General features: G+C 43.8%; 1 protein-coding gene across 10 annotated transcripts in view; it reads right to left on the bottom strand.

Moving 5' to 3' along the window:
- vgll4b (vestigial-like family member 4b) overlaps positions 1-26,838 on the bottom strand; it is a 32,266-nt gene extending 5,428 nt beyond the window's left edge. For 2 of the 10 annotated variants that reach the window (XM_023799686.2, XM_023799690.2), the window contains exons 1-2: positions 11,263-11,389; positions 4,785-4,974 (exon numbers count right to left, since the gene is read on the bottom strand). In XM_023799686.2, the coding sequence (XP_023655454.1) occupies positions 4,785-4,974; positions 11,263-11,374 (302 nt within the window). In that variant the 5' untranslated portion in view covers positions 11,375-11,389. Of the gene's footprint in view, positions 1-4,784; positions 4,975-5,112; positions 5,254-6,054; positions 6,145-11,262; positions 11,390-11,827; positions 12,385-25,531; positions 25,606-25,856; positions 25,875-26,620 lie in introns of those variants that run through there. The other 8 variants (XM_023799689.2, XM_023799688.2, XM_072715551.1 and 5 more) reach the window with 8 other exon arrangements.
- Between the last annotated feature and the right edge of the window lie 518 nt (positions 26,839-27,356).

Below are 27,356 nucleotides of genomic sequence, written 5' to 3'. Positions count from 1 at the left end.
GATTTAACTATGGAGAAAGTTACAGCTATAAAAGTAATACGATTTATTTTCAAAAACTGCAGTTTCTTACTTATTTGTATGTTTATTTATAACTAATGTCTTGTGGTTTTAAAAGACTGACAACGCTATTGCCAAATTACACAGGGTGACTACACAAATTATTTTCATATTCCAGATCCACCCCCTCTCACGTTAAAATGAGATATTAATGTCAAAACAAGTGCACTAACTTTTACGGCACTGAAAAAAAGCTTCCCCATTTCTAAAAACCATCTGAAAACCCCGCTAAAAGTTCATTCAAAACTACGTAATATGCCATTAAGACTGCAAAGGTGTTCAGTTCCAAAACATCTACACTATTTATAATCTACGCTATTTTTTTTGGCCAAAAGACATTGGATAACTTACGTAAGTAAGAAGGAAGAACAATCCCTTTCTGTAAATGACGTCTATTCAACTGATGCGTATATAAAACGGCTTCACTAAAATTCCCGGCAAAGTTAAGAATGAGGGGTGTTGCCATAACAGACTGAGGATGTGGGTTGGTGCTAACCTAAAGTTAATTGTAACCAGAAAGCTTTAAGTCCCAGAATCCTCCCAGAAGTCAGCCTACAGCCATCAGACTTGGCAGGCTGTCCTGTTTTAGCAAAAATACAAGGCAGAAGTGGGGGTGGGGGGGGTCAGGACAGGCTGTGCATCCCTTCAAAATAAAAGCGCAGTAACCTTGGACCTCTGTGTGCTAATAAACAGGTGCAAAGGTGCAAACATACAGTCACAACATAAGATAAAACACTCAAATGGCAAAAAGACACTGAAATCTAGCCAAAAACATGCTTTAGAGCACCAAAGGTTGGTCCTTCCTCAATTGGCTGCCTCTTCTAATTATTTTATTTTTTTTTGTAATGTGTGATTTGCAGCGGCATCTCAGAACTGTTTAGGAACATGGATTAATTTTAGAATCACAACAAACCCACACTGTGAGCAAGATGAGATTTCAGCCTGCTAGTCTTACGTTGTTCATACTGTACTGTCCCCTCCCTTAAGATTCATCCTCCAGTAAGTAATCCATGTGACTGGTGGTGAGTAAGACAAGAGCAGGTGAAGCACAGGCCAAACAGCCCAGGGGTTTTATTTCTGTTCATTGTAAGCCTGAGATTCATTATTCTGAAATGATATGCCAAACAAACACGATGGAAGGGCAGCATGTATGAATACCACAGTGCTCAACAGACCTGCTTTGTCCTTGAGGTAATAACTTGTGCCTTGTCTAAATTGTATTCCATTACAGCTTCAGTACGGCAAATCCTGCCCCTTCCCCCCTCGCTTCTTAAAGTCGTCTGAGCCTCGGCTGGAGAGATACAGGAAACATCTGGGAGAGATGAAGAAAGGGAAGGGAAGACCGCAGAATACAAACTTGGCCTTGTGCTGAGAGTCCCCTAGCAACCGCACGTTGACTGATCTAGGTGTTCCATCCAGATTCACCTCTTTTACCCATCTTGCCTAAAGAGCCCTTTCCAGTCTCATCATGCTTTAGATCATCAACTAAAGTTTTTTGAAGATCCCACATAATTTGAACAAACTTGGTCAAAGCCAAACACCACACAAGAAAGGACTGAACACACAAATGATATCACTGCAGACAGGAAATTCAGTCTGCCAAGGATTATTTCATTGTGCTACCTTCCAAACACATTTGCTGAACTCCCAAAACAAAAGCAGGAGTTCATTATTAACTCAAAACAACTTACTCTAAAAAAAAAAAAAAAAAAATCAACAAAAAAAAACATATCTTAAAGTCAAAGCAGCAGACCAACTCATCATATTTGCCTTCAGAACAAGCTTGTCTGATTTACTGTCCAATACTGCTGAAGGCACAATGACACCATACACCAGCAGAAGTCTGGACAACATTCATATAGCAGCATCCAAACAAACAAATGTGGTGTTCGGATTAAGCGGTTATTTGTAATCTTAAATGAATTGCTCTTTTGCTCTAAGAGACAGCTGATTTGAGGGCCTGAATTGCTAAAAACAGTAAGGGATGCTTAACTGCAAGGTGCCCAACATCTTCATAAAATAAAAAAATTTAAAAACTGACAGATTAATTAATTGCATTGACTATACATGACTGCAGAAGACTAATGCTGCATTTATTTTGTCAGCCAAAGGGGAATAAAAGTACTAAATAAGCATGTAGCGAGTAGAAGAGCAGCTCTCGGCAAGCACAGTACGTTAAACAACCACACGCTGAGTGATTTCACCAGATCTGGCCACCCTGGCCCAGCTTGTTCTCCTCAGGCCTAACTGTGAGAACAGGCTGCTCTAGAGGTTCCCAGCACAGGGCTCCTGAACCGAGGGCCTCCAAAACCACAGCCAGAAGGAGACTCTTAATGCAGTAAACTCCCAGACCACAGCGAGGGACTCTTACTGCAGCAAGGCGCTCTCACTAAAGCCATCTGCCTACCAGCGTTTTTCTGGCAACAGAGGCATCCGCAGGAGGCAGCCTTGCAGGAGAGGGAGGATCACGCTGATGCAGCGAGACTTTTACGGCAGGGATGGGGTGGGGGGGGCTGGCAGGGGCGGGGGCGCTGCAGGGAGACGGGCCAGTGCAGGCTTCCAGCGTGCAGTGAGCCGACAGGATAAGGAGGCTTTTGTTTTCAGCTCAACTGTGAAAATGAGAAAATGGCCCCTGCCTGACGAGAAGAGCACAAAACGCCCAGAGCAACCAGAGACTTGGCTTTTGTTAGGTTCATTAAAAAAAAAAAAAACCTGAGCAAGCTAAACCAAACCAGTCCACTCACACAGCATCGGGTTAATCTGAATACAACATGATTTAAATGCTTCCATGCATTTTACTTTCACCTGTCTGAGATGGCAAAAAATTTAACAGCTGATTCGGGGACAGTTTTCCACAGAGCAAACATATAGAGTCACGGGGTTAAACTTCATCAGGAGAAGCGGGATCTGAAGAGCAACTGAGTTTACCTACGACAAACGGCAAACTTCCGACAGGGCCACTACTGATATCCAATATCAGTTAGCTATTGTGGGCAAAGGGGAGGGGGACTTAAAAGAAAGAAAAAAAAAAGACAGTAGGGAAACAGATCAGCAAACTTCAATTTAGAAGAATCACATGCTTCTTAGGAAGATAGCTCAAGAAAGTAAACTAGAGGTCCTCAACTATTCCAAGAGGAGCTCGGTTTTAAAATAAAGGTTTGTTTTTATTTCCCTTTGTTTTATATAGGACCGCAAGGTCAGAAAATATATACATTATTCATTTACTCCTAAAAAAAAAAAAAAAGTCACTTGCAAATCACAGTGAACTGCTATTGTTGCAAGAACTGTTAGCGACCTCAGCTGAAAGCAGACAAACCGCGTTTATCCAGAGCAGCTTCCGTTCTTACCAAAGCCTACGTTTTTTTCATTTGGACACTGCTTACACACGAGTGGGCATGGCAGACTGTACAATGAACCACTTCTAAACTGCGTTTACGTGGCTGTCAAAGGCCACTTATTTTCTTCAGAAATTAATGCGCTACGAAACCACACGCCACAATGCAAAAGTTGACAGTATGGCACATCCATTTTGAGTGGCATCACAGAGACCACGCGCTCTCTTGACTTTTTATGGGATGCAGGGACAGTGGGAGAAACCACAATGGAAAGAACGTGGGGGGGAGGAATAATCATGACCTTTTTTTGAAAATGATATTTATGCATGTGCTGACAAAGCTTGGCTAGATGCGTGCCATGGTCCAAATGCCTGTTTGGACTTTCTTTGTCCCGTGGCCCACTCCACTCAAAATCACATGACCCTCACCTCCCACAAACCATATGCCAAAAATGGAATGAACCCCCTTCAACTGCCCTGCTCCCTGCTAAAAGCTATAACTAAATGTGACCAAACAGTCCTTTCTGCGAATAGCTTTGAAGTGCATATTTAAAATGTTTATATTTAAAATGTATAGGTTATTATAAGGTTTACACCTTACAAAAAAAAAAGTACAAAAAAAACACATAAAACTTAAAATTGTCAATAAATAAGTCCCGAGGGCCATCTACTCAGAAACGATGGCTGTCCATTTTATGGGGGAAGTTTCTATTTTGATTGAAAAGGATCCCATATATCCCCCCCACCCGGAAATTGGTCTGGCCGGGTCCCCTAGTCTCCCTTAAGCGCCCAAGTCCCAGCAGGTCATGAAACATTCCAGGCCAGGCTCTGCCTGACACTGGCATGAGTTATTTGACGATAAATAGCCATGTCTGCAGTCCCATGATCGAACACAAGTCACTCCGTGCAGGCAGGAATGCGTGGAACGCGAGGGCCCCAGCAGCGGCTGCCTCAGACGTGCCATGTGCTCCAATCACAGGCCTGGAATGCAAGGAATTCTGGGCCGTAGCTCCATGCCAACCGGCAGACTGCTCCAAACCATGATAAGCTTTTAGCAGAAGTACCCCTGGCATACACACACACACCTAATAAATGAGGGTATTTATTTCTCACTGCATGCAAGAAGGACATCTCTTTGTAGCCTTGTAGAAACATAACTTCAGCAGTAAACGTCGTACTCTGCATGCTATACTGGATAAATTAGCATGGTTTGAAACCAGGGGTCCAATAGACCCACATGTCATTTAGCAAATATAGCCTTCTATAATCCATCCATATTCTAACCACTTATCCTGGTCAGGGTTGTGGGGCTTGAGCCTATCCCAGGCAGCACAGAGCACAATGTTGGGGCATATGTCATATAATAAAGTCAGAAGTTACATGTCGCACTTACAGCTGTGCCACAAACAGCCGGCTCATCTTTGCCACATGCTCATTGTCGCAGTCAATGTCGTTGTCCACTTGGTCCCCGCTGTGCTTCCTCTTGCTGGGGCTGATAGGAGGAGGCCCGGTCCTGTGGTTGGTGATGGCCGACGACATGGATACCGGCTGCATCCTGGGGTCGCCCCTCAGAGCCGCCTCACCTGCAAGCAGAAGTCGGACAGCCACTCAGCACTTGGTCCATGCACAACACTCCAGAGCTGAGGTTACTCCAAACACCTTCATGCAGACCTGGTATGTTTAGACTCGCCTACTTCTATACAGGGATTTTTTTTTTTTACCTAAAGCAATTCAGGCCCACTGCCTTGCTTAGGAACACACCGACAGAGCTCCAGGTGGGACTCCAACCAGCTACCATGAGTTTACACACTCCTGCCATCAACCACCAGGCCTTTGTCATCGAAGAGCCCCGATTAGCCTCTGTAACTTGAAACTTTATTACATTCGCAGCAAGGTCTCCTTTCACAGAGTAACCATGACGCAACATGGTTTAATACAGCCTAAGATTAATGCCGTCCTCCTCATAAAAGGTCTCCCCAGACAGAGCTATAAAGTGTGATAAAAATCACCCAATGAGATTAGACTAGGCTGCTTATCAAGACACCATGGGACAGCTAAGCCACTGCTGCCCTACAGTTACAGTATGCTAATTCCTACATTTCGCCAACAGGGAGCAGATTCACACACAAGACTGAGGAGGCCGCCTCCAGCTCCACCCGACCTGTACAAGCTGGTATTTGAGTCCAGCAGCTTTGAGTAGATGCACAATGTGTGGACTGAGTGGGAGTAACGCAGGAAAACTACCACTGGCAGCTACCCTCGGTGGGGACTTTCCACTTTAGCTAAATTTTAGATTTAGTATAAAAAAATTAAAAATAAATAAATAAAGCTGGTTTAGCAAAATGCGAATTCTGCGTCTGGTAAATATTGGTATAACAAAATGCAAACCACTATCAAAACAGTGCAAAGCATGGGGCTCATATAAAGACTGCTTTTATGGGAGAGACCTTCCTGAATCACGGCTGCACAGTCCGCGATGCACGTTTTCCTTCCCTTCCGTCCAGCACTAAAATTAACTGACAACTTTAAAAGAAATAAGTTCACTCCCGTGAAAAGGCAACACAAACTAAGCAGAGTAGTAGAAGCCAGTGATCAAACTGAACCAAAAACAAAAAAGATGAAATTAGCCGGTGTTAAATTAACAAAAGGACGGCCCAGCCTACCCTGGGGAGAAGGCTACCAGCGCTGAGCTTCCAAAACAAGAGGCCCATTTTCCTGACTGGCGTGTCTCTGCTCGTCTGACCGCACGCCATGGCAACTGGGATGACATCATCGTTTTGGCAAGAGAGAGGGCCGGTAATAAAGAGGACTGCAGGCGATCCACTGCAGATCAGCCCCCCCCCATCCAGCATAAATTGATAGCCTATCTGCACTGGCATTCAAGTATGAAAACAGAAGTACTCAAATAGTGTTGCTATTGTGAGTTTCATACCGTATACTGGTATGAAAACCCCGTAGAAGATTATTCTTGCAGAAGCTATTCAAATTGCCACAGTCACACTTCTTTCTCCTTTAAGCAAACTGACATCAACACGCATTTTGAGCTGATAATTAACTTGAAACCAGCTCCATTTCACACCTGATCCATAATTTGACAACAGTCAAGGTATAAGAATCACATTTTCCACCATGAAGGAAAGCAGAAAACAAGCATCGCAGGCAGGGCACAAGGGATAACCCCATTCTCCCTTAAGAGAGGCTCTCTTGGGGTTTCAGCAAGACCGTCCTCCATCCAATGCACTACAGCAGTACATCAGCCACCATCTTGTGGGAGATTTGCCCAAAACCCAGGACCCTGATGGCCCAGTAGTTTCAGAGAAACCACAAGTTAAATGTCACATTTCTTTGCTTGTCATGTTCAGGGGTTACTTTCCACAACAAGACGTATGATCCACAAGGGATCTAGAGGATCAGGAGGCAGTGTGTGTTAAACCACATGAGGGGGGGAGGGGACTGCAGTGAGGTGACGGAGTGAAGTTTCTGCTGTACCTAAAAAGTTATGGTACAGTAACCTTTGTTAAGAACTGGCCTCTGAGCCATAAAGATCACTATCTGTGTCAAGAGAGACACATTAAAATGTTTGATCTAATGAAAGGCAGTCAGTCATTAAGTGAAAATGATCAAAGGAGACTTTCTTGGGACTTCAAACATGAAGCTCAGGATGAGATCATTTTACACAGATCATGAGCACTCCGCCCCCTCCCCCTCCCCCCGCAGCACTAAAAAGCAAGCAGAAGAAGCGCGCTGCACTTTGAGAATGATATTTTTGGCTGCCATTCCCTGTAATTTGAACTGACCACCAGAGGCGCCTTTATTTTCAGATGCATACACGTCTTTCAAATCAAAAGAGGGGGAAAAAGCAGACGTTTTCTTTGCTTGCAAAAAAAATAATAAAAAATCTATTATTGACTGACTCAAATCTTGGATCCATTTTAGATATTAACAGATATACACTGGGACACGCTGCCATACATGGAAAATACTTGGAATTCATGACCGAACACTGCCACACAGTCACGAATAAAAACTCCCCTAAAATGAGAGAAAAGGGGTTCAGGGAACCAAGAAAGGTCTGGGAGACACACAACATCGAACTCCGTATTTACACAATGGCTCTGGTCTCCATATTCCTAACCCCACCCATCACCATACCGTTCTACCTGCAGTAAATTATGTACCACCCATTGTTCTACCTCATTTATACCACCAGCTTTCTTTCTTTGGGGGGGGGGGGGGGGGGGGAGATAATGTGCTGGGCATTTATTTGTTGTTCAGTTTTGTAATGCTGTTAAATAACACCCCCCCCCCCAAAAGGATCAATTAAGTTTCGACTTATCCGCTGCAGGCAGATTTTCCGCATTTGATCAGCAAGAAAAAGTGGCAGTCAGCACTACCCACCCCCCACCCCCCACAGCAGCACCAAATGTCATGGCAGCAAGTGGCATGGGGGGAGATAGGTCAGCCCCATGTGTAACCGCAATGCCATCTATACAGGACAGCTTCCAATTACAAGCTAAAGCGATCACAGTACGTAAAACATGCCAATGATTTTACCCCAACTCTCAAACTCTCTCAAAACCAACACACAGTATGTTACCATGTGATGTGGCAATGCTGAAGATGGAGAGAGACAAGTTTGCAAGGACAAAACATGCTCCGGCACAGGAGAAACACACGTGCACTGAACTTTGTGGCAGAATTTAAACACTGCACAAGCCAACAGCTGTAATGCGTTAATCAAAATCAGATCATTTGGGCATCTCAAATCAGAAGAGTTCTAATCTGAAAGATTACATCAGAATATATAAACAGATTTGCACAGCCCAACAATTTAAGCCTGGCCAGCTGCACTTGCAGCGATGTGCCTGTCCGTGGACACAATTTAAGAACCAACTAGAAAAGCATTCCGTAATTTATTTGGCTCCATTAAAAATAGCAGAAAGCGCGCCACGCTAGGAGTGTGCAGAAATGGCTGTGATTGTATATTTCTATCCTCTGTCACCAGGTCGGGGGGGGGGGGGGGGGGGGCATACCAGCAGGCAGGCCTTTCAACCATGTTGTGTGAACCTGAATAATTAGGCCCACTAAGTGAACAACACTCCTTCAAAATAAATTAAGAGCAGCGGCACTGTGCAACCTCTCGACCACATCAGCTGAATGTGCTTCATTGATCTGCCAGTTCATCTTTGGTGACTTATCTGAAGCTGACCAAGTCATACAGTGCAAGACAAAAAGCTAGCGTGTTGTAATTGGGAAATTGGGAAGAAAGAACAACTTTAAGCAAAGTAAATCAAAGCCAGTATAAAAAAAAAGTGATAGAACACACATAAGGCTTCTTGTTCTCCCTCTCTGTACACGATAAACGTGTGTTTTAATAAACTAAACACTGCCAACTTCCTGCTTTTACCCAAAGCTCCCAAGCAACTGATTTACTTTAGCCGCTCTTCAGCAAAAATGATCTGAACATACAAAGTGTGCTCAGCAGTATTACAATATACATTTAAATTAACCAGCAGCCAAAACAGTATCAGATGAAAGCATGTCAAAGCCTTATTTATCCTCAAGACTGTCAGAGGTAATTGTTTTGACCTTTTTTGTAAACAGCAGGATAAAGGCAAACACTTGCCTGATATAAAAAAGATGAGCACCATAAAATTAGAAGCAATACAAACTGCTACAATGAAGGTCAATAAAATCTGGGCAGTTCAGACTGTTTGATGTTACTCAATGTTCCTGCTTGGCAGATTATGCAAATAAAAAAATCCAATATAGGAGGAGTCAGAAACAAGAGATATTAATATAATCAGTCAAAAATAAGAGCAAAAACAAAACATACAAGACGACATTTACTGCTCTAATAATTTGCACTCATTACATATGTGCATATTTCTCACATAATAGTTACAATCATTGCGCATCAAATTCTTTTACTGTTGAAGAAAATTTGCCGGTGATATTCAAACAGAAAAGCGAATAGAACAGTCAGTCAGGTCCAATAAAACCTCTTGCACCCATAAAATTATAAAAGTTGGCGACAGTTTATATTGTACATTCAGCACACAAAAATCTTAAACACCCTGAGAAGCCACTGCTGTAATTCAGCATAGCTGAAATGTTCTGGGTCAATACCAGCAACGGTGAGTGGCCAACAGAAATAATCACAATACTACTAGCTGTTTAAACAAGGGTGAACGTGACAGAAGCCTGAATAGCATCAGGACACTGATATTTTATACAAACACATGGCCTCCGTTCAGAGGGGCACCACTGATGCCAACACTTTACGAGCCCATATCAAATGTGGCCGACAATCTGACTCCGGCCCTCTAAAACCTGAACCCACATACTACACGACGTCCAGCGGGAGCATGGCGACGAGGGGAATGTTTACACAACTGAGGAATCAAAAGGTTTCAAGGAAAGTGTCCGGTCCAGAGGAATCAATGGGGCTTCATTTAGCTCTATGGCTATAATGTCACAAATGGGGGCGTGTCAGAAGCAAACAAACAATAAGTATCAGATATTCACACAAAAAAAGTGTGGCAAAGTTACAGAGATGGGGTCTTTGCATAGAAGAGGGAAATCCTGGACAATGGCAAAATGGATCCCCCTGTCAGTGTAGGTGTGCACCACCCCAGGGGTCTATGCACTTTAACGTGTTCTCAGAGGCATGCAGCACAAAATAAAACCACTCTTCTCTGCTTTTCATTTTCCACGCTAGGAGACAACATGCGTCTGAGGCCTGAGCCCCGCCATGTGTGTGTGTGTGTGTGTGTGTGTGTGTGTGTGTGTGTGTATCGTGTTTCCGTAGTCTGACATGTGACGGCTGACAACAGGAGGACAGTACAGCCCGGATGCTTTGGACGAGACTCTGGGGCCCCCTTAAAGTCCCTGTTATGGTGGTTTTTTGTCAGATAACAAGATTCTTCATGGTGCCTGTTGTACCGCAGCACTCCTTGAAGAAAAACAAATAAATAAAAACAAAAAAACAAAAGACCCCATTACAGCGAACACCACCACCTGGTTTTGCATTGCAGTTCCACTATTGAACACTGGGCATCACCTCTGGACAGCTTCAGGCAGAACTAACCCCCAGATTAGCAAACTATTTTAACCAATGCTTTGTGTGGAAGGCTTTTTTAATCCAGGGGATCTTAGTTTACTCACTGTAAAGCATCTAAATTCACAACTAGATATCATCTTTAATGAAATCCTGGCTTATGAACAGGAAATACCGCAACAGTTCCCCCCTGGGAAGTGGCCCAGAAACCTGCTGATCTCCAGTCCTTAAAACTACTACGCTAACTTAAAATACTCCATTGCATGCCTTCTAAAACGGCCGTTTCCACAATTACTAGAGTTCAAACATAAAATAACCCACAATTCAACTATAGAACCACAAAAGAGGCCTTGAATATCACTGGAAATACAGGCGAATTGCAAGCAGTCTTAATACGGAAGAACATGCCTTTACAGATATCCCTTAGACAGACACTTAACCAAGCACATCAAGAGCTGAATGCAACATGGTTAATACACTTAAGCTGCAAGTCTGGAGAGGACCAAAAACATCACAAAGAAAAATGAACATATTTGAATGATACCTATTTTTTAATTATTAAATCAGACATGATAGGTCTGATTCAAGAGTAAAACCAGCTCCATTCTGATCAGCATAATGCCATAGCTAGCTGTCCAGTGAGTCCTTTCAAAGTTCAGAGAAAGTCGGGACCTTCCACTAAAGCTCCATTTTACCACTTATGTTTCATGCAAGAAAATCACACAGCACACATACACGGCATTCTTCGACTTCTATATAGGCTGCCGAACAAACATTTATCTGCTCCCTTCGATCGCCGCACATACTGTACCTCTCAGCCTCGAATTGCGGCTGTATCGCACTTCTCCATCTAACTTTTTTCCCCACATGAACCACACGAAGTAGGTTTTCTGTCCTAAGAGAGGGGGCACTTTTCCTCCCATCCGCCCTTTGGGTATGCTTCATACGGTCTTTAATTCTTATAAAAAGTACGGCCACAAGAACCTAACCCTACTTATAAGAAAAACATCGACATTGTAAGGAGAGATGGTCCAGAACGGACCTCTGAAACAGTGAAAAGGCTTTCAATTAGCCATTAACTTGTTACACTGTTTCCAGTCGACTTTATACTTTTTATAAATTGTTCAATCAGACAATATTCTTTTGTGTAAATCAGTCGCTGCGTATCTACTGACAGAAACTTAATTATCCTTAATTTAGAAAAGCGACACGGCAGCAATATAAAATGGAAAACCGTTACTTTACGAGCAGCTTAGACAAGTCCGCTAATTGCTGCGACCGTACTGGGCCTTTAACCCTTTAACTTTCTATGAAAACGACTTTTAAAAGGTCAGTAACAAAACATAGGAGAGGATAAAGTAAAACGTTTTGTTTACCTTCGTAGCAAAGTATGCCGATGTTGTTGTTCATTTTGTCCAGATACTGGTAGTTCAACAGGTCCATTTTCGTAAGAAGCATTTATCGAGCAAAAAAGACCAGCTAGATTGCTTTTAAAGTTTAGGCAAGAAGGAGAAATGGTGCGACCGTTAAGCTTTTTCTTTTTTTTTTCCTTCAGGAATAATTCCCAGCGCCAAAGGCCCAGCCTTCAGCCAACTTCTCCGAGCAAAACAAAACTTCAACCCTTCAAGGGTTGAGCCTCCTGAATAAAATATCTATTCAAAACAATTCCGGCGACGCTTAAGAGTCTTTTTTCGTGCTTAAAATGTTTGAGAAACTGCGTCTGTTTGGGGGAAAAGGGGGACAAAAGGGTCGCGTCAGTTCTCCTCACAGCCCGCTGCAAGTAGACTGCACGGACACGCAGGCTATGCTTGGTATGACTCGAATGCGAACGCGCTTCCTCCGCAGGCTCGACCCAGCGCGCATGCGCATTGGATTCTCCTCACCCCTCCTCCGAAAGGCCTCAAATATCAGGGATTTTTCCGGCTCCAGGTCGGTCTCCCAAATGCACCGGGAGTGTGTGTGTGTGTGTGTGTGTGTGTGTGTGTGTGTGTGTGTGTGAGAGTGTGAGTGAGAGAGAGAGAGTGAAAGCACAGAGATGGGGGGGGGTTACAAACAAGGAGGGGGGCTATGTCAAAATTCTGTGACAGGAAACAGTATTGCCTTTGAAGGGGGGTTGGAAAAGAAAAAAAAACCCACTCACAACATAAAGGCGTCTATTCAGGCTCATTTTTAACACTCTGTGTAATCCAATACGAAGCTTTTCTCAGTACTACTGAACGTGTTCATTTTACAAAGGGCCAGCATTGTAATACAAGTAGATTGCATCCGTATATAAGTATTTCCCATCCTACTGTTTTAACTAAAGTTTTTCAAACTGTATAGATATCGCAGTTACAATACATTTATGTCTTCAACACTGCTATACCCTTCCAATCATCCAGCTGCTTTCGCTGGATTGGGTTGTGGGCGGCCTGGAGTCTATCCCAGGCAGCACAGGACACAAGTCTGGGGGCCACCCTGGACAGGATGCCAGCCATCCAAGGGCCCAGGGAGAACATTCAAAGTCCACACACAAAGTGGGGGCATTTTCAAGACCCCAACCACAGAGCTGTTACCCTTCATGTGCCCCTGTCCCAAAACTGATTAAGGTATTACTCATCATTTAAAAAAGCATACTGGTATAAAATGGCACAAAGACAAATATATAATCTGAAGACTCAGCTGGCATAGACATTAAGTTACTTCCCCCCAAAATGACGATTGTTCCAGTTTTTAGATTTTTAGCTTGCAGGGGACATTTAAATTGTGCTGGAAATGTTTAAGGAAATGTACTTAAAAAAAAATTCCCTGAAATTTTAAGATGTTACTGCAGATAAAAATATGGTCTTACTAAATATGTCCAGATGTAATACATTACATATATTTCATGGCGATAACGCAAATGATATTCATTGTAAAGCATTCAAGTCATTTCACATAGCAAAACATACATAATTCGTTTACTAGCTGCATTTTAACCATAAAATCTCATTTGCAGTTCCAAACACTTGACCGCAGATACAGTGACATTGCCGCGCTGAGTTTTGAGTGGTACTTTAGTGCCCCCTAGTGTTACTCACCGCAAACATCTCCTGTATGAGATAGGACATAAATTACGTATTGAAATGCGTTGCTAAAATGTCTGCTATAACAGAATGTACCCCTCTTTACACTGTATCCAGATATACTGTATATTACCATATCTTTGTGCGTGCGAGTCTGTATTACATTGTGGGGACATTTGGTCCCCACAATGTCATAAAAACCTGTTACCGTACTTTGACATTGTGGGGACCATTTTTCACTTTGCGGTAACTTTTGGTTAAGGTTGGGTAGGGGTTAAGATTGTCATTTTTTGGATTAGGATTATTCTCATAGAAATGAATGAAGAGTCTCCACAAGGATGTGAATATAAATGTATGTATGTATGTATGCATGTGTATGTGTGTGTGTGTGTGTGTGTGTGTGTGTGGAAACAAGAACATGATTGTGTTTGATGTGGCGTTGACATGTGTCTCATGTCTGAATCCTGTGAAACATCTTGTCCAGCTCAGCTTTAAAAAAGGAAAGGCTCGCACTGTTATCAATCTCTATTCGGCATTTCATTTTAACCTTGCAATGACAAAAAGACAAGCACCTTGCTTTGTAGAACATCAGTCAATCCAAGATGATTCAGGTGCTACACCGGCAGGATTTCTCAGTTAGCTGGAATAATTTAAGGTAGAAGTCATGACTGTTCAATAGGAATTCTAATTACCTAAACTCTTATTGGACAGTCATGACTTCTAGCTTAAAGTAACCCAGCCAACTGAGAAATCCTGCTTCATGTAACACCCCCCAGGTATTCATCTCCAGGTTTGCCTCTAGTCAGACCACATTCAGCTTGTCTCCTTCATACACTGTTTGATGATGTCATTTGTCCAGAAAGTTCACTGTATTGTATAAGCATGAAAGAAATTCAGAAACAGCACTTTGAGGGACATCAGGCTGGTTAATGTGGTCATGTGGTTTTAGACAGAACACAAACGTTTTAAATTTTAAAAATAGTAAAATAACTGAGGGAATTTATATAATTTTCAAATGCATAGTTAAAAGGAAGATTACATATAGATCCCACATTACTTAAGATTACACATAAATACCAAATATAGGTTACAGTACCATGTCCATTTTATCAGCCATTATTTTATTTATCAATATTACCAGCATAAAATATCATATTTACATCTAACATTCACCTTCACAAAAGAAAAAGTCAATAACATAGGACCTCAGTGGTGGAAACTCATCAAATAATTAATATTTTGTGAAAACCAAACCTGTGCTCATAAGAGAGAACAAAGGGAGGCATGCCTTGTAAAATGTCCAGTGTGCCATTCGCCCCAGAAAGCAGCAGATGACATGGGCGCCGCCCCCAGCTAACCTCACACTCAGCCTTTCCGGGATCCGCTGGCCGCCCGTCTCCCGTTACACATCCCACTCTCCTGCCTGCTCATCTTACGCACTTCTTGGCTTAAAACCTCAGAGCCAGTTAGCTTAAGCCTGGAACTGCCAGAGAGGACTTAAGCACATCAAGTCAAGTGCAGTGCAGGACAGTGCACTGCGTAACTTGAATTTTGGAGAGACAAAGAGTAATGCAAAAAAAAAAAATATTAAAAATGTGTAAAAACGATAAACACTCAAATATAAAATTCAAATGGCATGCAAATCAAGGAAGAGCTGAGAACAACCAGCTGAATGTTAAATAGTAATATGACAAAAATAAAACTTATAAAAAGCAACATAAAGTGCAGTTAAAGGGTCATCACATTAGTAAATTTAAACAGGTGAGTAGCTGTACACTGGGGAAATACCCGATGTAGGCCTGGGCTTGCGTTCATCCTGTGTAATGTGGCAGGGATTGATATAAACACAGCGGCCCACTTGATTCACTTCGAAACCCTAGTCTTTTCCATGGAATAAGTGCCATACCCATAGCCTCTCTGTGTGGTAGATGACTCAAAAGTAGATGTATATTTAGGAGGAGTCCCACAGGAGGAGGAGAGGCAGCAGTCATTTTGGATTCCAGAAAACAAACCCCTAGAGCACGGCCTGATGGGAAGAGATATGGCGCAGTGATGGCGGACAGGACGTGCCGTTACACTGGAGCTGGACACAGGGGAAGCCACGGGGACGCCTCGCTCCTGGGGCACGCAGCACGAAGCAGGATTTCTAGCCGAGTCAGATAACTTGATGGATTTAAGGTACCCCGGTTTAAATGGACTTCATATTCATTCACTTACATTTAGCTCTAACTACCTGAAATCGCATAAAGTATCCAGCTAAATAAGAAATCTAGCTTTGTGATATAGGTCCCTGACCCATCTCCTGTAACCCCAATCCCGTCTTCATCAAGTTCTTACTCTGGCACGACATATTCCCAAACATGCGGGTGGTGTAAGACAGAAATTATTATTTTTTTTTTTACAATAGTGAAAGTAAAAGTTTTGTCGATTAAAAAAAAACACAAATACAACTGTGATCTCAGCTCTTCATGCCAAAGGAGTTATTTACGCCTCATGTTAAACAACTGCAATAATTGTACTGATCAAAAGGCTGGTCTTAAAATGTTAACTAAAACCACCCGTTTCATTATTATAATTGCTAAACATAATTAATAAACTTGTGTTGTACAGGAAATCCGCGTGATAATTGTCGAAAATGTGCTTTGCTACCCAGCATTACATGCGGAAAAACGCTATATATTTCATAAAACCGTTGTGTAAAAAGCCAGCCCCCGGCACTATGGCACTCCGGCACTCCATCAGGCCGGCCGCGGCCTGTCCGAGGACGTGCCGCGTTGCCTTGGCACCAAAGCCACGCGGTAGCTGATGGGACTGCAGGGGCGCAACTGAACCGCACCGGACTGTGCGAACCGGGCGAGGCAGCGATCGGACGCCGGGAAACACATCAAGCAGTAAAATCTAATCGGATAAAACTTCTATCTAGTTAGTTCCGACTAACTAGCCCATTCATTCTTTTGCTGATGGTATAGTTTTAAGGTAGAACGACAACTGTTATAAATTATGTTTATTTTTAAGGAAATATGACATAATGTAATATATGAATATTATTTCACTGATAAGACTGAAAAATCTTAACACACAATTATACACCAATCTTTTGACACAGAAAGGGAATTGCAAACTTTTCAAATTAAAATTCAATATTGAATAAAAACGTACTAATCCCACGCAGCTCCAAAAAGAGAAAATCCTTCTCGACTTTTTGGAGCAGCAATGACCCGCGGAAACTTTAAACCCCGGTAACCTTCACTAGACTTGCATTCTAAGCCGAACGCAGCCCGCAAATGAAAGTAAATTATGCGCCAAGAGGGATTTTTAAACCAGTTCTTCGCTTTTCAAGTGACCTCTCTCATCACTAAGATTACAGACTCTGCCCTAACTTTACTCTCGCTCGCAAAGAGGATTAGAAGCGTCTATTCACGCAATAGACCTCCAAGTCCACCTCCCCCCAGCCAACCACCACCAATTTCCAACCCCCCACCTCTGTTCAATGCTAAAGAAAATGGTTCTCATTGGTTTTAAAGAGCCATTGTCTCATATTTCACACACTCTGCAGAATATCCAAGCCAAGTCAGAACAGTGTCCCTATTCAGCGAGCCCCTTAATCCATTGTCTCCGATTGTGGGTAGTTTAAGGGGACAACAAGGACCCACAAACACAGTGTAATTGGGAAAAGCTCAGTCAACAGTGTGTGACTGGCTTGGTGTCCAACGGCTGAATAGCACGGTAAAAAAAAAAACAACAATCCAGCCATTCAGCGTAAGCCGGGGGAGGGGGCATGGATTACATTTTACAGACTCTTGCGTGATGGACGGCCGAACGTGGGAGCGGACAGGTGACGCCGCCGTTTTCGGGCGAGCGTGCGTGCTGTGCCGCTCCTCCCCGGCCATGCTGTGCCGCGTCCGTCTGGGGCTCACAGAACACGCGTGTTCTGCCTCAGCAAGGAGCTCATTATGACAACCCTGACAGCTGGACGCTGCATCTGCGGAACAAATGCGAATGGCAGAAGAATGCGTCTCTGCTGCTGATATGCAAGCATATGGGGCACCACCCCCCAAGCCCTTAAAAAGGGGGGAAGGGAGAGGAAAAATGTATGGAACTGAGCGCTCGGACCAGGAGAACCCTAACAAAAAACAATAACTTATTGTTACTGTTTATTACTGTCTGTCTTTTTTACCATCTTTAAATCTACTGTGCTACTGTGAATAGGCTTAGAGTATCATCCATCCATATATCCAAGAAAATCAGGTCTAAAAGACAAGGCAAATTGTCCAACTACCGTTATTCTTAAGGTTATCTGAACGATCACTCGACATTTACATTTACTTATTTAGTAGATGCTTTTATCCAAGGCAATAGACAAGTGTGAGGCAAATATTACATTACAAACTTATAGCAGTCAAGGAGTCAAATGGTGCAGCTACACTGAGCCTCCAGTGAATGACCAGTAACAGGCATCGGTATCAGAGCAAGAGCTATTCAATGCATTTCAGACAAAGAGCAGCTAACAGAATGAATAAATGCATAAGAAAGCGTGAATGATAAAGCAAATATCCCAAATACGAGTACGACCTTTATTATGGATCACTCAGCCTGCCTTTCATAGGACAGCTGCCTCTCGCTGGCCAGGGAACTTACCACAGATTTACCCTGCAACCATGTGTTGGATTATTGCTCTAATAATAAATTATATCCCTGTGCGGGAATTAAAAAGTGCAGGCCCCTTGTTCACTGGGCACTGCTTCTACATTAAGCAACAAGTTAAGATGATTATTACGCAATTTGCTCATGCCCCCCTCCCCCCACAGGGCCTTGAGTTCTGCAGATAAGACACGAGCAGCGGCTGGTTTTGCTCCTTCAGGTCTCCTCCGCCGAACCTCAGCAGGAAGTCCGCTCCCATGGCGATTACGCCCCGAGAATGGGCTGCCCTGGCATGTCTCGATCTGCACGGCCAAGACGCCATGCCAAAAGGGAAAACACCGCTCTTCTTCGGATGCCCTGAAGGGGGCAATCATGGGTGCTTCATATTTTAAAGGCTGTGGAGGGAAGGCATGAATCCATAGCTAAAGCTTAATGACTGCATGTTTTCAATCAGTGACAAGGTCCGTCACAACATTGGGAAGTAATCTGTGATTTTTTCTGTGTGTATGACCTAACAATGTCCCAGGCTCACATTTAGACAGAATAATCAATAGCAAAAGCTACATATAACTTCCAAAAGCTAGAGGTTTACAAGATCTGCAATAAAGAGTCTATTAAGAGTCTGTATCGGTGATTCTCACAGCCCTTCTCCATGGCTGGTACTGTGCTGAAAGGCACCGCCAATAGCTGAGGGTGCCCACGAAGAAGAAAAGAAGTAGAGCACATGGGACGTAGGGAACCTTATAGAAAGGCCGAGGGTGAGGAAATGAACAGAACAAGCTTTCACTTGTCTTATACGTCTTTAACACATCTAACCCCGGTAGGGCAACCTCCACTATGTGGGACTATAGATGATGATGAATTTACAAACAGATTTGAGAATCTGTTGCTGCAGGATTTCCTGTGAGTGACACGGTTGCGTTGAAGTCATGTTTTATGCTGGTTGGGGTATATGACACGTCTGGCACCTCCTGTCACTGGACACCGGCAGAGAGCTCGGAAAGCGGCGCAACCGGGAAGCCCGTACGCTGAACAGACGCCAGCCGAATGGGAGCGGGAGTCCGGGTGCCGACTTCCTCCAGGTGTCGCCCCCTTGTCTCCATTGTTTTTGCAGTGTAAGCAGATACTTTGCTCCTTTGGAAAAGAGCGCCCCGCCCCCCTCCCCAGGGCCAACAGGCGACCTGAGGGCGAGGGCGACTGGGGGCAGAAAACAGATCGCAAGGGAGCTTCGCCCACATGCAGACACGCGATACATGCCATGCACACACAAGCAGGCCAGCTCCGCTCCTTCCAGACAGCAGATGTAAAGGTGGGGGCTTTGACCCCTCCCCTCAAAGTCTCATACCTCTCATTCCCCATGCCTATCTGGGTCTTACAGGGCCTTGATCTGCTCTCACAGAGCTCTGCCCCCCACGCCTTGTCAATCTGCTCTTTAAGATTTACACTCACCTAATACCCAGGTGAGTCACTGAGGCCCGCCCTTCTCGGCGGGCCACGGCTTTGCCAGTCCCGGCACATCCCATACCGGCAGCCAAGGCGGGGCGTAGATCTCTGCAGGTTTCCTGGCCCTATCGCTTAACTCGTCCTCGGTGCTGGTGAGGACTATCAGTGCCTGGACATGCTTTCCTCAGCACCCCAAACAGCAACAGCTGGCTCCGGTCGAGCTCTAAGCAAGTGCACCGCCAGCACCGCAGCTGTGTTAGGTTGCTGGTTCAAATCCCAGGGTCAGCAGCATGGTTTCACCGTTGGGCCATTGAGCTAGGCCTTTAATCCCCAGCTAAGCTCACCACACTCTCTCAAAAAAATTACACTTTTGGATAAAAGCATCTGCTAAATAAGTGAAATATAAATGTAGGCACCCTGTACCACCTCTGGCAAACTTCACTGTCCAATTTGTCGACCTGGGGGTTCACAGTGGACAGTTGTAGACATGATGGCAATATCAAAAGCTGTGGACTGTAGGGGGGGCAATTGCTAAGCCGTTGCCCCTCAGAAGATGCCGCCCTGGGCAATTGCCCATCTTGCTCTTGCCAGGATCCTCCCCTGGCTGCCTCAATAACATCAAAATCCTTTTTATCCATGACTGCAATGAAAGCTTCCGAGGACAAAGAATCCGTGTGGCCGCAGAGCCTAGTCACATGGAAGCGAATTTCCACCATCTAACGGCAAACATGGATGGGCCACTGGCCAATATGGCATACTGGGTAAACCCAGGTGACCCTGTGTCAGTTGGTCAACCAATCACGAATCAGCAGTGCTGAAATCTCATTGGTTAAAATACATTCCATTACTCAGCTATGGCTTCACCATATCTTCTGTAAGGATTGCAGACTGCAAGGGGAAAAGGGCCACAACATTCAAAACCTGGACATTTACGTCAATCTTAGTATACAGTTACAGGACCTTGTTTAAATATACTGCCACAGCTATAATATTTCATTTGTATTTTAAAAAAATCAATTTAAAAAATAAGTTACTTTCATCACACAAATAAAAAAAATGCCAGACAACCATGACCATGTCTTTCTTTGCCACAAATCAGTCGTTTTAATGCAAATCAACTTCATTTTCATTTTTGCAAAGGACTGTATATTTACTTTCCAGAAACAAGTGAAGGAACCAACCTCCTGCTTTGGAAAGGTTCACAGACGATGGTTCTTCAGAAAGCTACATCGATTCACAGACTTCACTAATTCGAACTGTTTCGTCTTGACAGAGCATGTCAATCAAAAATACTAGCAACATACAAGCTGTGAATACATAGCTGTGTGTCTTATCAGGACACAGCAGCTATGCAAAACATTTACACCCCCAAAGGTATAAAATATCAATACATAAGGTCACCATATCCATAAAAGGTAACCATGGCAACACCAATCCATTGAGTGTAACATAGCCCTAGGCTTGATGACATCATGACACAATGACACAGCATCCACTCACGTGTGGTCTCCTCATCCTTCCACACATTGTGAAAGATCTCATTCCTGGCCGGCTGGAGAACAGCACTTTTCAGAGCTTTGCTAGTCCGCGTCCACACATGCAAGCCTGCTCCAGTATGGATATAGGGAAATGCTTCCCTGGGGGAGTTGTGGCAGATTGTCATGGCAGTGTGTTAGTCATGCTGTTGTGGGGGGGGGGGGGGGGTGGTCGTACAATTCCAAACACAACCCCATAAGCTTGCTGTGGTAATCTCTCCAACTCGGGCAACTCCAAGGCATTGCCAAACAAGAAATGCTAGATGCAGCTACTTTTGCATCTACAATATCTACCTTCCTACTCAGAAACGTACAGCTCTAATACGCTTTGCTAACTGCATCTCCAATACGCAACAGGGATAAACTTAACTGATGTTTATGAGGTGGTTGATGATGGCGGTTTGGCTAACGGCCTGCAGCGCTGCCAACTTCCTGTCCAAAGGTCACCCTCCTCATTCTCTGTAACTAGCTCAGAACAACGTTTCCTTGTCCCATAATGGCTTTATGAGTGGATAAGCATTCAAATATCACCACTCGCATAAAGGGAGACTGAACGATCCAGAGGGAAAATGCCCAGAGAGGCGTTGTGACTTTGCAAACCCACGTTTTCTCCAGTCTATTGTCAAGCAGCCGGCACTTTCGTTTAAAAGCTGGCCAATCAGACGGGAAGTTCATGGGAGATGGCTGGTCCCTGGATTCCTCCATGACCTCCATCCATTTCCCCCCCAAAACACACTTGATCAATTCATGGGTGTCACCGCACATAACATGCCAAGCGGCTGTGTGAGGTCATCTACCCTATCCTCCCCATCTGGAAACGGGTCTTCCGCCAATGGTGACATTTACCCAGGACAACACCACTGTGGGGGACAGAAGGCATCCATGACGACATCTTCCGGAAAGAGCGGCAGGCCCGCGGTAAGGCATCACGGAAAGCAGAAACTGTACCCACGGCAAGGGAGGATTGGAAAGATCCGGTTTCTCAAACATCACCCTGGCAGTTCAAAACCTCTTTTTAAAGAGAACCTACTCCATTTCATTTCAGCTACACTCCCACAAATTTAGCCACGAATCATGAACTTTCTTGAAACTGTCACCTCTATCTACCAATAATTACATGTAAAGGCTACCTTTTATAATCTACAATAACCAGTAAAAAAAACATAGTAAAAGAAATCTTCCTGAAAAATCATATTTTCAAGCTATAGTTCTGTATTTAATTTTAACATTAAAACAAGTTGTAGTTACTTTTAAGTCGTCTTAATATGCAGCAGGTCAAACAAACGCTGCACACCAACAGTACCACAGAGAGTGCCACTTGGTCAGCTGGACACCACATGGCATTCAGGAAACTCCCGCACGCAGTCAAACATCACAACCAAACGTACCGTGTATCACTGCACCGTCCAACTTCAAAAAAGAAAAAAAATAATAATTACAAAAAGGGAGAAAACCTTTTCAGGTTAAAAATGTGTTTTAATGAAGCCAGTGACAAATCAGTGCTGATAATGAGACATCACTGATAATGAGTGATCTCACCCCCCCAGCATAAACCCTGAACCCTGGACTTTGGCACATTAAGTAGAAGTGTCTCAGCTCAAGGGAGAACCCCGCCAGCTGTACCCCCCCCCCCCCCCCCCCCCCCATGGGCGTGCATGTGTGCGTGCATGTGTGCGTGCGTGTAGTGTACTACTATTATTGGCACAAACGTCATTAGGGACATATTTATTACAATAACATTGGAAAAAAGTGTTACTACCACAGATTACAACAACAACATCAACAACAGCCCTCTCTGCAGTCCAAACATTGTGTACCAATGACATCACCGTGGCTGTTCATTTTTTCATCCCTGACAAGGGTAGGGAACTTGAGTCACTGATAAGCAGCACAATAAGAGGACAGACGCACATGCTCACACATACAATGAAGAGAGGTTTGTGCCCAGTGTCCCCCCCGCCCACCCTGACACAAACACACACAGAGCTGAATAGACCCACTGAAGACAAGGGGGGGGGGGGGGGGGGGGCTTTCCATTGAATCTCCAGCCCTTAATGAAGACCATACTACATGTACGCCAAGAAAGACCAGCCTATTATAAAGCCAAGGGCCACCACTCCCACAGGCTTTACTGTAGGACTCACATTTAATATTTTTTAATTGGCAGATAATTTTTTGATAACGATTTTGAAGTCGTTCACAATGTGTCGACAAATCTCTTCACTGGGGAGAGCACAAAAATCTATTATTGTAATTATTTAATAAAACTGCCCCTCCCCCCCCCCCCCCCAAGACATGTTCTCCTACTCCCCAACTCACTGAGCTTCCTGATTGGCTGGGCCGAGTGGCCAGGCACCCTTTATGAATTTGTTAAGCAAATTCCTTTCAAGGCACAGATTTGCAACCAACAGGAGAGCAGCCTCACTCACAGCCAAAGCAGCCTCTGGCGTCCGTTAGAACGGCCAATGCGAAAGCCATTCGCGGGGTGGGGGTGCGGGTACATTGTGTGAGCGAGCCAGCCTCGGAATGGACGCACACCTGACATAAAACGCCTCACAGGCCACCAGGAGCCAAGCACCAGATGAGGGGGACAAAGCCAGCCAAAATAAATAAATAAAAATCCAGAAGGCCACTTCAAACATACGGAACTACTGAGCAGGACGCATTCCGCTCGCCCGAGACAGCTATGCTGTAATATTCCTATCACTGGAAATCAAAAAGGGCCTGCAGCTGTTAAAGGGAAACATCGTAAACACTGGACCGTCGTTGTCAATATGATATTTTAAGTCACATGAGGAGAGTGTACAATTTTGTGATATCAAAAATCAAGCTGTGATTATCAGCACATCAGGTTTACTGCCAAGTAAATATATTTTACTTGCACATAAACACACACACACACACACACACACATATCTAGCTGCTATCTTCCCTTCACATTAGGGCAGGATTTAATTCCTAGTTTCCGTTTCACCACAGCATATCCTACTCATTATGAAACAGTTTACATCCAAGCAACCAATCTTTAGTCTGGAGCTTGTAGCTTTTCAGTTCCAGGAAAGTGCACCCCTTTATTAATGTAAGCAAGAGAAGAATATTTTTAGGTCTCGAGGTCACTTTGCGTCCTCTATGATCCGGGGACGTTTAAGTGGTGCCCGTCAGCTCGTGTGGGGTACACCTCCCCCACCCCCCGGTCCCAGCAGGGCCAGTATCCGTTTGCGTGTTCCCAGAGGCCTGTCACGAGCGAAAAACACCCACACTGAGAATCTGGGCTGGTCCTGCAGTGGCATTATTGTGGAAACAGGTAAGGTGTATTGTGTTTGGACAAAGGAGAGCGCATCACCAAAACAAAATGACATCGGGACACAGCCAGAGATACACGAGATGAAGAAACATAAAAGAAAAAAAGAAATAATTATAATAAAACAAAATGGCACAAAAACAAAAAGTAAATACTTCAAATGTCTTGGTCTTTTAACATCACACAAATTTCAGGTGTTTAAGCTTATCCGTTACATGACCAACTTTTAAAATATCTTAATTAATCACACACAAACTCGATAAAAACGCACGACGCCTTGACACTATATGGATTACGAGGCCACGCCATCGACAGCAAACGTGATGCAGGTCAGCGCCATCAGAGCGGCGTTTGAACGCAGGAGGAGGCGGCGCCTCGAAAACTTAAAAATGTAATAATCGCTCGCATTTCAATAAAGCGGCAGCGGGATTTGCGGTCCATAATCTAGGAAGGAATTCCGCCAGGCCCTCGGTCCCCGCCATGGGTACCGGGATAACCACCACCGGAGGGGATCCTTAAGCTGCCTGCAGCAAACGGAGGCCAGGCGGAAGAGATACGGGTTCACTTAATATCTCACCAACAGTTAAGCAACACCAGACGTGTTGTGAAACCCAAATAAATATTCTCTAATCCCTGCATCATAATGAAGTGACGAAAGAATATTAATTAGCCAAATACATCAAAGACGTACGTGGTGTGTAAATGCCATGACATGTGATCATGTTTTTTTTCTTCAAACCAGCACAACTTCACACTCGACAATGACTAATCACACACAAACTTGTCACCACTCCCAAGTGAAAATATTAGGACAAACTGAAAAAAATAGAGGGCAGGCCAGCAGGTTTAGCGAGTAGTCTTTGTTAAAAACAGTATAGAGAAATCAAACTTGTTCATGGTGCCCCGTACTCTAAAGGTATAACCAGCAAAACCAACCAGTTGTTTACTACATTTTCCAGCAGCATGTTGGAAAAGAGATTGCAGTTATAACTGAAGGTGTGGTTTCTAAAAACATCTCAGCAATCTGCAGAGAAAGGAGGAAGATAGCTGTCTTTCACTCCTGGACGGGATTTTGCTGGGGGGGGGGGGGGGTTAAAATGTAACATTTAAACTTACGTTTCTCATCATCATGTACTAAAGATGCCGCTCTTGACAGAACATCCAAAGGTGTTTCCATTCTTGGCAAGAACCTATGGATAAGGAAAAGGGAAGCATTACTGTCAGCCGCAAAAGGCTCTGCCGGTCTATTTCGGGTTAAGTTTGATATCACACAAAAAGGCAGCCGAAGTGTCCCTCTTTCCCCGACGGGAACACGCCGCTCCAGAGGCGAAAATAATTAGCCAGTTTCCAATGATAAGCAAGTTCACCCTCCTGATTAAGGAGCACGACTTTCTATACGAAATAACATAACACTACACCCGTCAAAAATCACAAGGCTTACATGTCAGCAACGACTGTCCGGTAATGATTAGTGAATGAAGTTGTAAAGCCTTTTTTAGTACAACAGTGCAGTTCTGGCTCTTTCTCTTCCTACACTCGACATTCCAGAAATGCCATTTAACGTTTTTCCGCAGGCGAGCCTACTTTTTCTCATTTAGCACCAAAAAGGCTTGGATTACGCGCATCGGATTTCTAAAATAAAGTATAACATTAAACAAGGCTCCACACCTCAAGCAATTTCGTCTCACGGTAACTTGAAAACGAGACCCGTCCACCCTTTATCCTAAACTCCGTCCACAGTAACTCGGCAAAACGTCTTTGTTTATAGCTCTTATCAAAACATAAGCAATCTGCAAGGCGACTGAAGTATACTTATAGTAACTTGCGCCTTATTATATGGCGACGCATGGACAGAAAGTTTACCGAGACCTGCGAACAAAAGGGATGCATTTCTCTTACATCGCCTATTTGCTCAAATTTTATTATCGAGTGCACCCTCAGTACAAAGCAGGTTCCGCATACAAGCAAGTCTTTGGAAAAGTTTGGGGGAAAACATGTTATAGTCGCGATCCTGACATTCTGATTTGCTAAACCCTTAAAATGAACGTTTAAATCTCTGGATCGGATTCTTCGTACGGTTATGATACGAGCTAAGCGAATGAGCACGACATTTAATCTCCAGTTGCATTTATGTTTTGTTGTAACGTCTTACTGCGCACGTTTGTTTCTATTATAATAGCCAACAAACTCCAGCTTGTTACATACCACCTTGAAGCGCCACTTTGGAGTCTTTGATTATATAGCTGACAGAAGACTGAAGAATAGAAGGATGAAGGTGGGGGGGGAAATGCGGATCCTGAATAAATTCAAGTCGCAGGCTATATCCCAGAGCAGAAACAATGAGCCAGCGCATGTAGTAACTGGAAAACTGGCCCGTAAACTAGAAGGATACGAAGAATGTCAGGAATGATGGAATTCTCTTCCTAGCAGGTGGTGAGAGCCGAGGCCACTCATTGGTCCGCCATTAGAAATGAGCTCATCATAAATTATGCTAATGAGTCGGGTTACATCACATCCTCGGCAGGTAGGCTACAAGGCGATGAGGAAGTGAGGGAGCAGGAATGGGACAGGCGAGGGAAAGTAGTAGTGGTAGCAGCAGTAGTAGTAGTAGTAATACTAATACTAATAATAAATAACAATAATTAATTGTATCAATTCAGCATCGCTGACTGTGTTTAGAATGATTTATTTGCCTAACAAACGTCGCTATATGCTAGTTTCAGGATGGCATAGCATTTAACTGCCAAATGCTTGTCTAGGGTTACAACAGATGTGAGCATGCAATTTTAATTTCGTTATTTCATTCTTTGACCAGTATACCGTGTCCTTATTTCTCAAACAACATGGCTGAGCTTTATTTGGGAATAGTAGAGCAACAGATTCATAAACTAATTTTATACCCAATAAGAGTCGGTTTAAGATCGATCTCATTATTTGAACG

The sequence above is a fragment of the Paramormyrops kingsleyae genome, chromosome 8, assembly GCF_048594095.1.
Source record: "Paramormyrops kingsleyae isolate MSU_618 chromosome 8, PKINGS_0.4, whole genome shotgun sequence".
NCBI classification, from domain to species: Eukaryota; Metazoa; Chordata; class Actinopteri; order Osteoglossiformes; family Mormyridae; genus Paramormyrops; species Paramormyrops kingsleyae.
The sequence above is the reverse complement of the archived record's forward strand: the minus strand, read 5'-3'. Positions and strand labels throughout refer to the sequence as shown.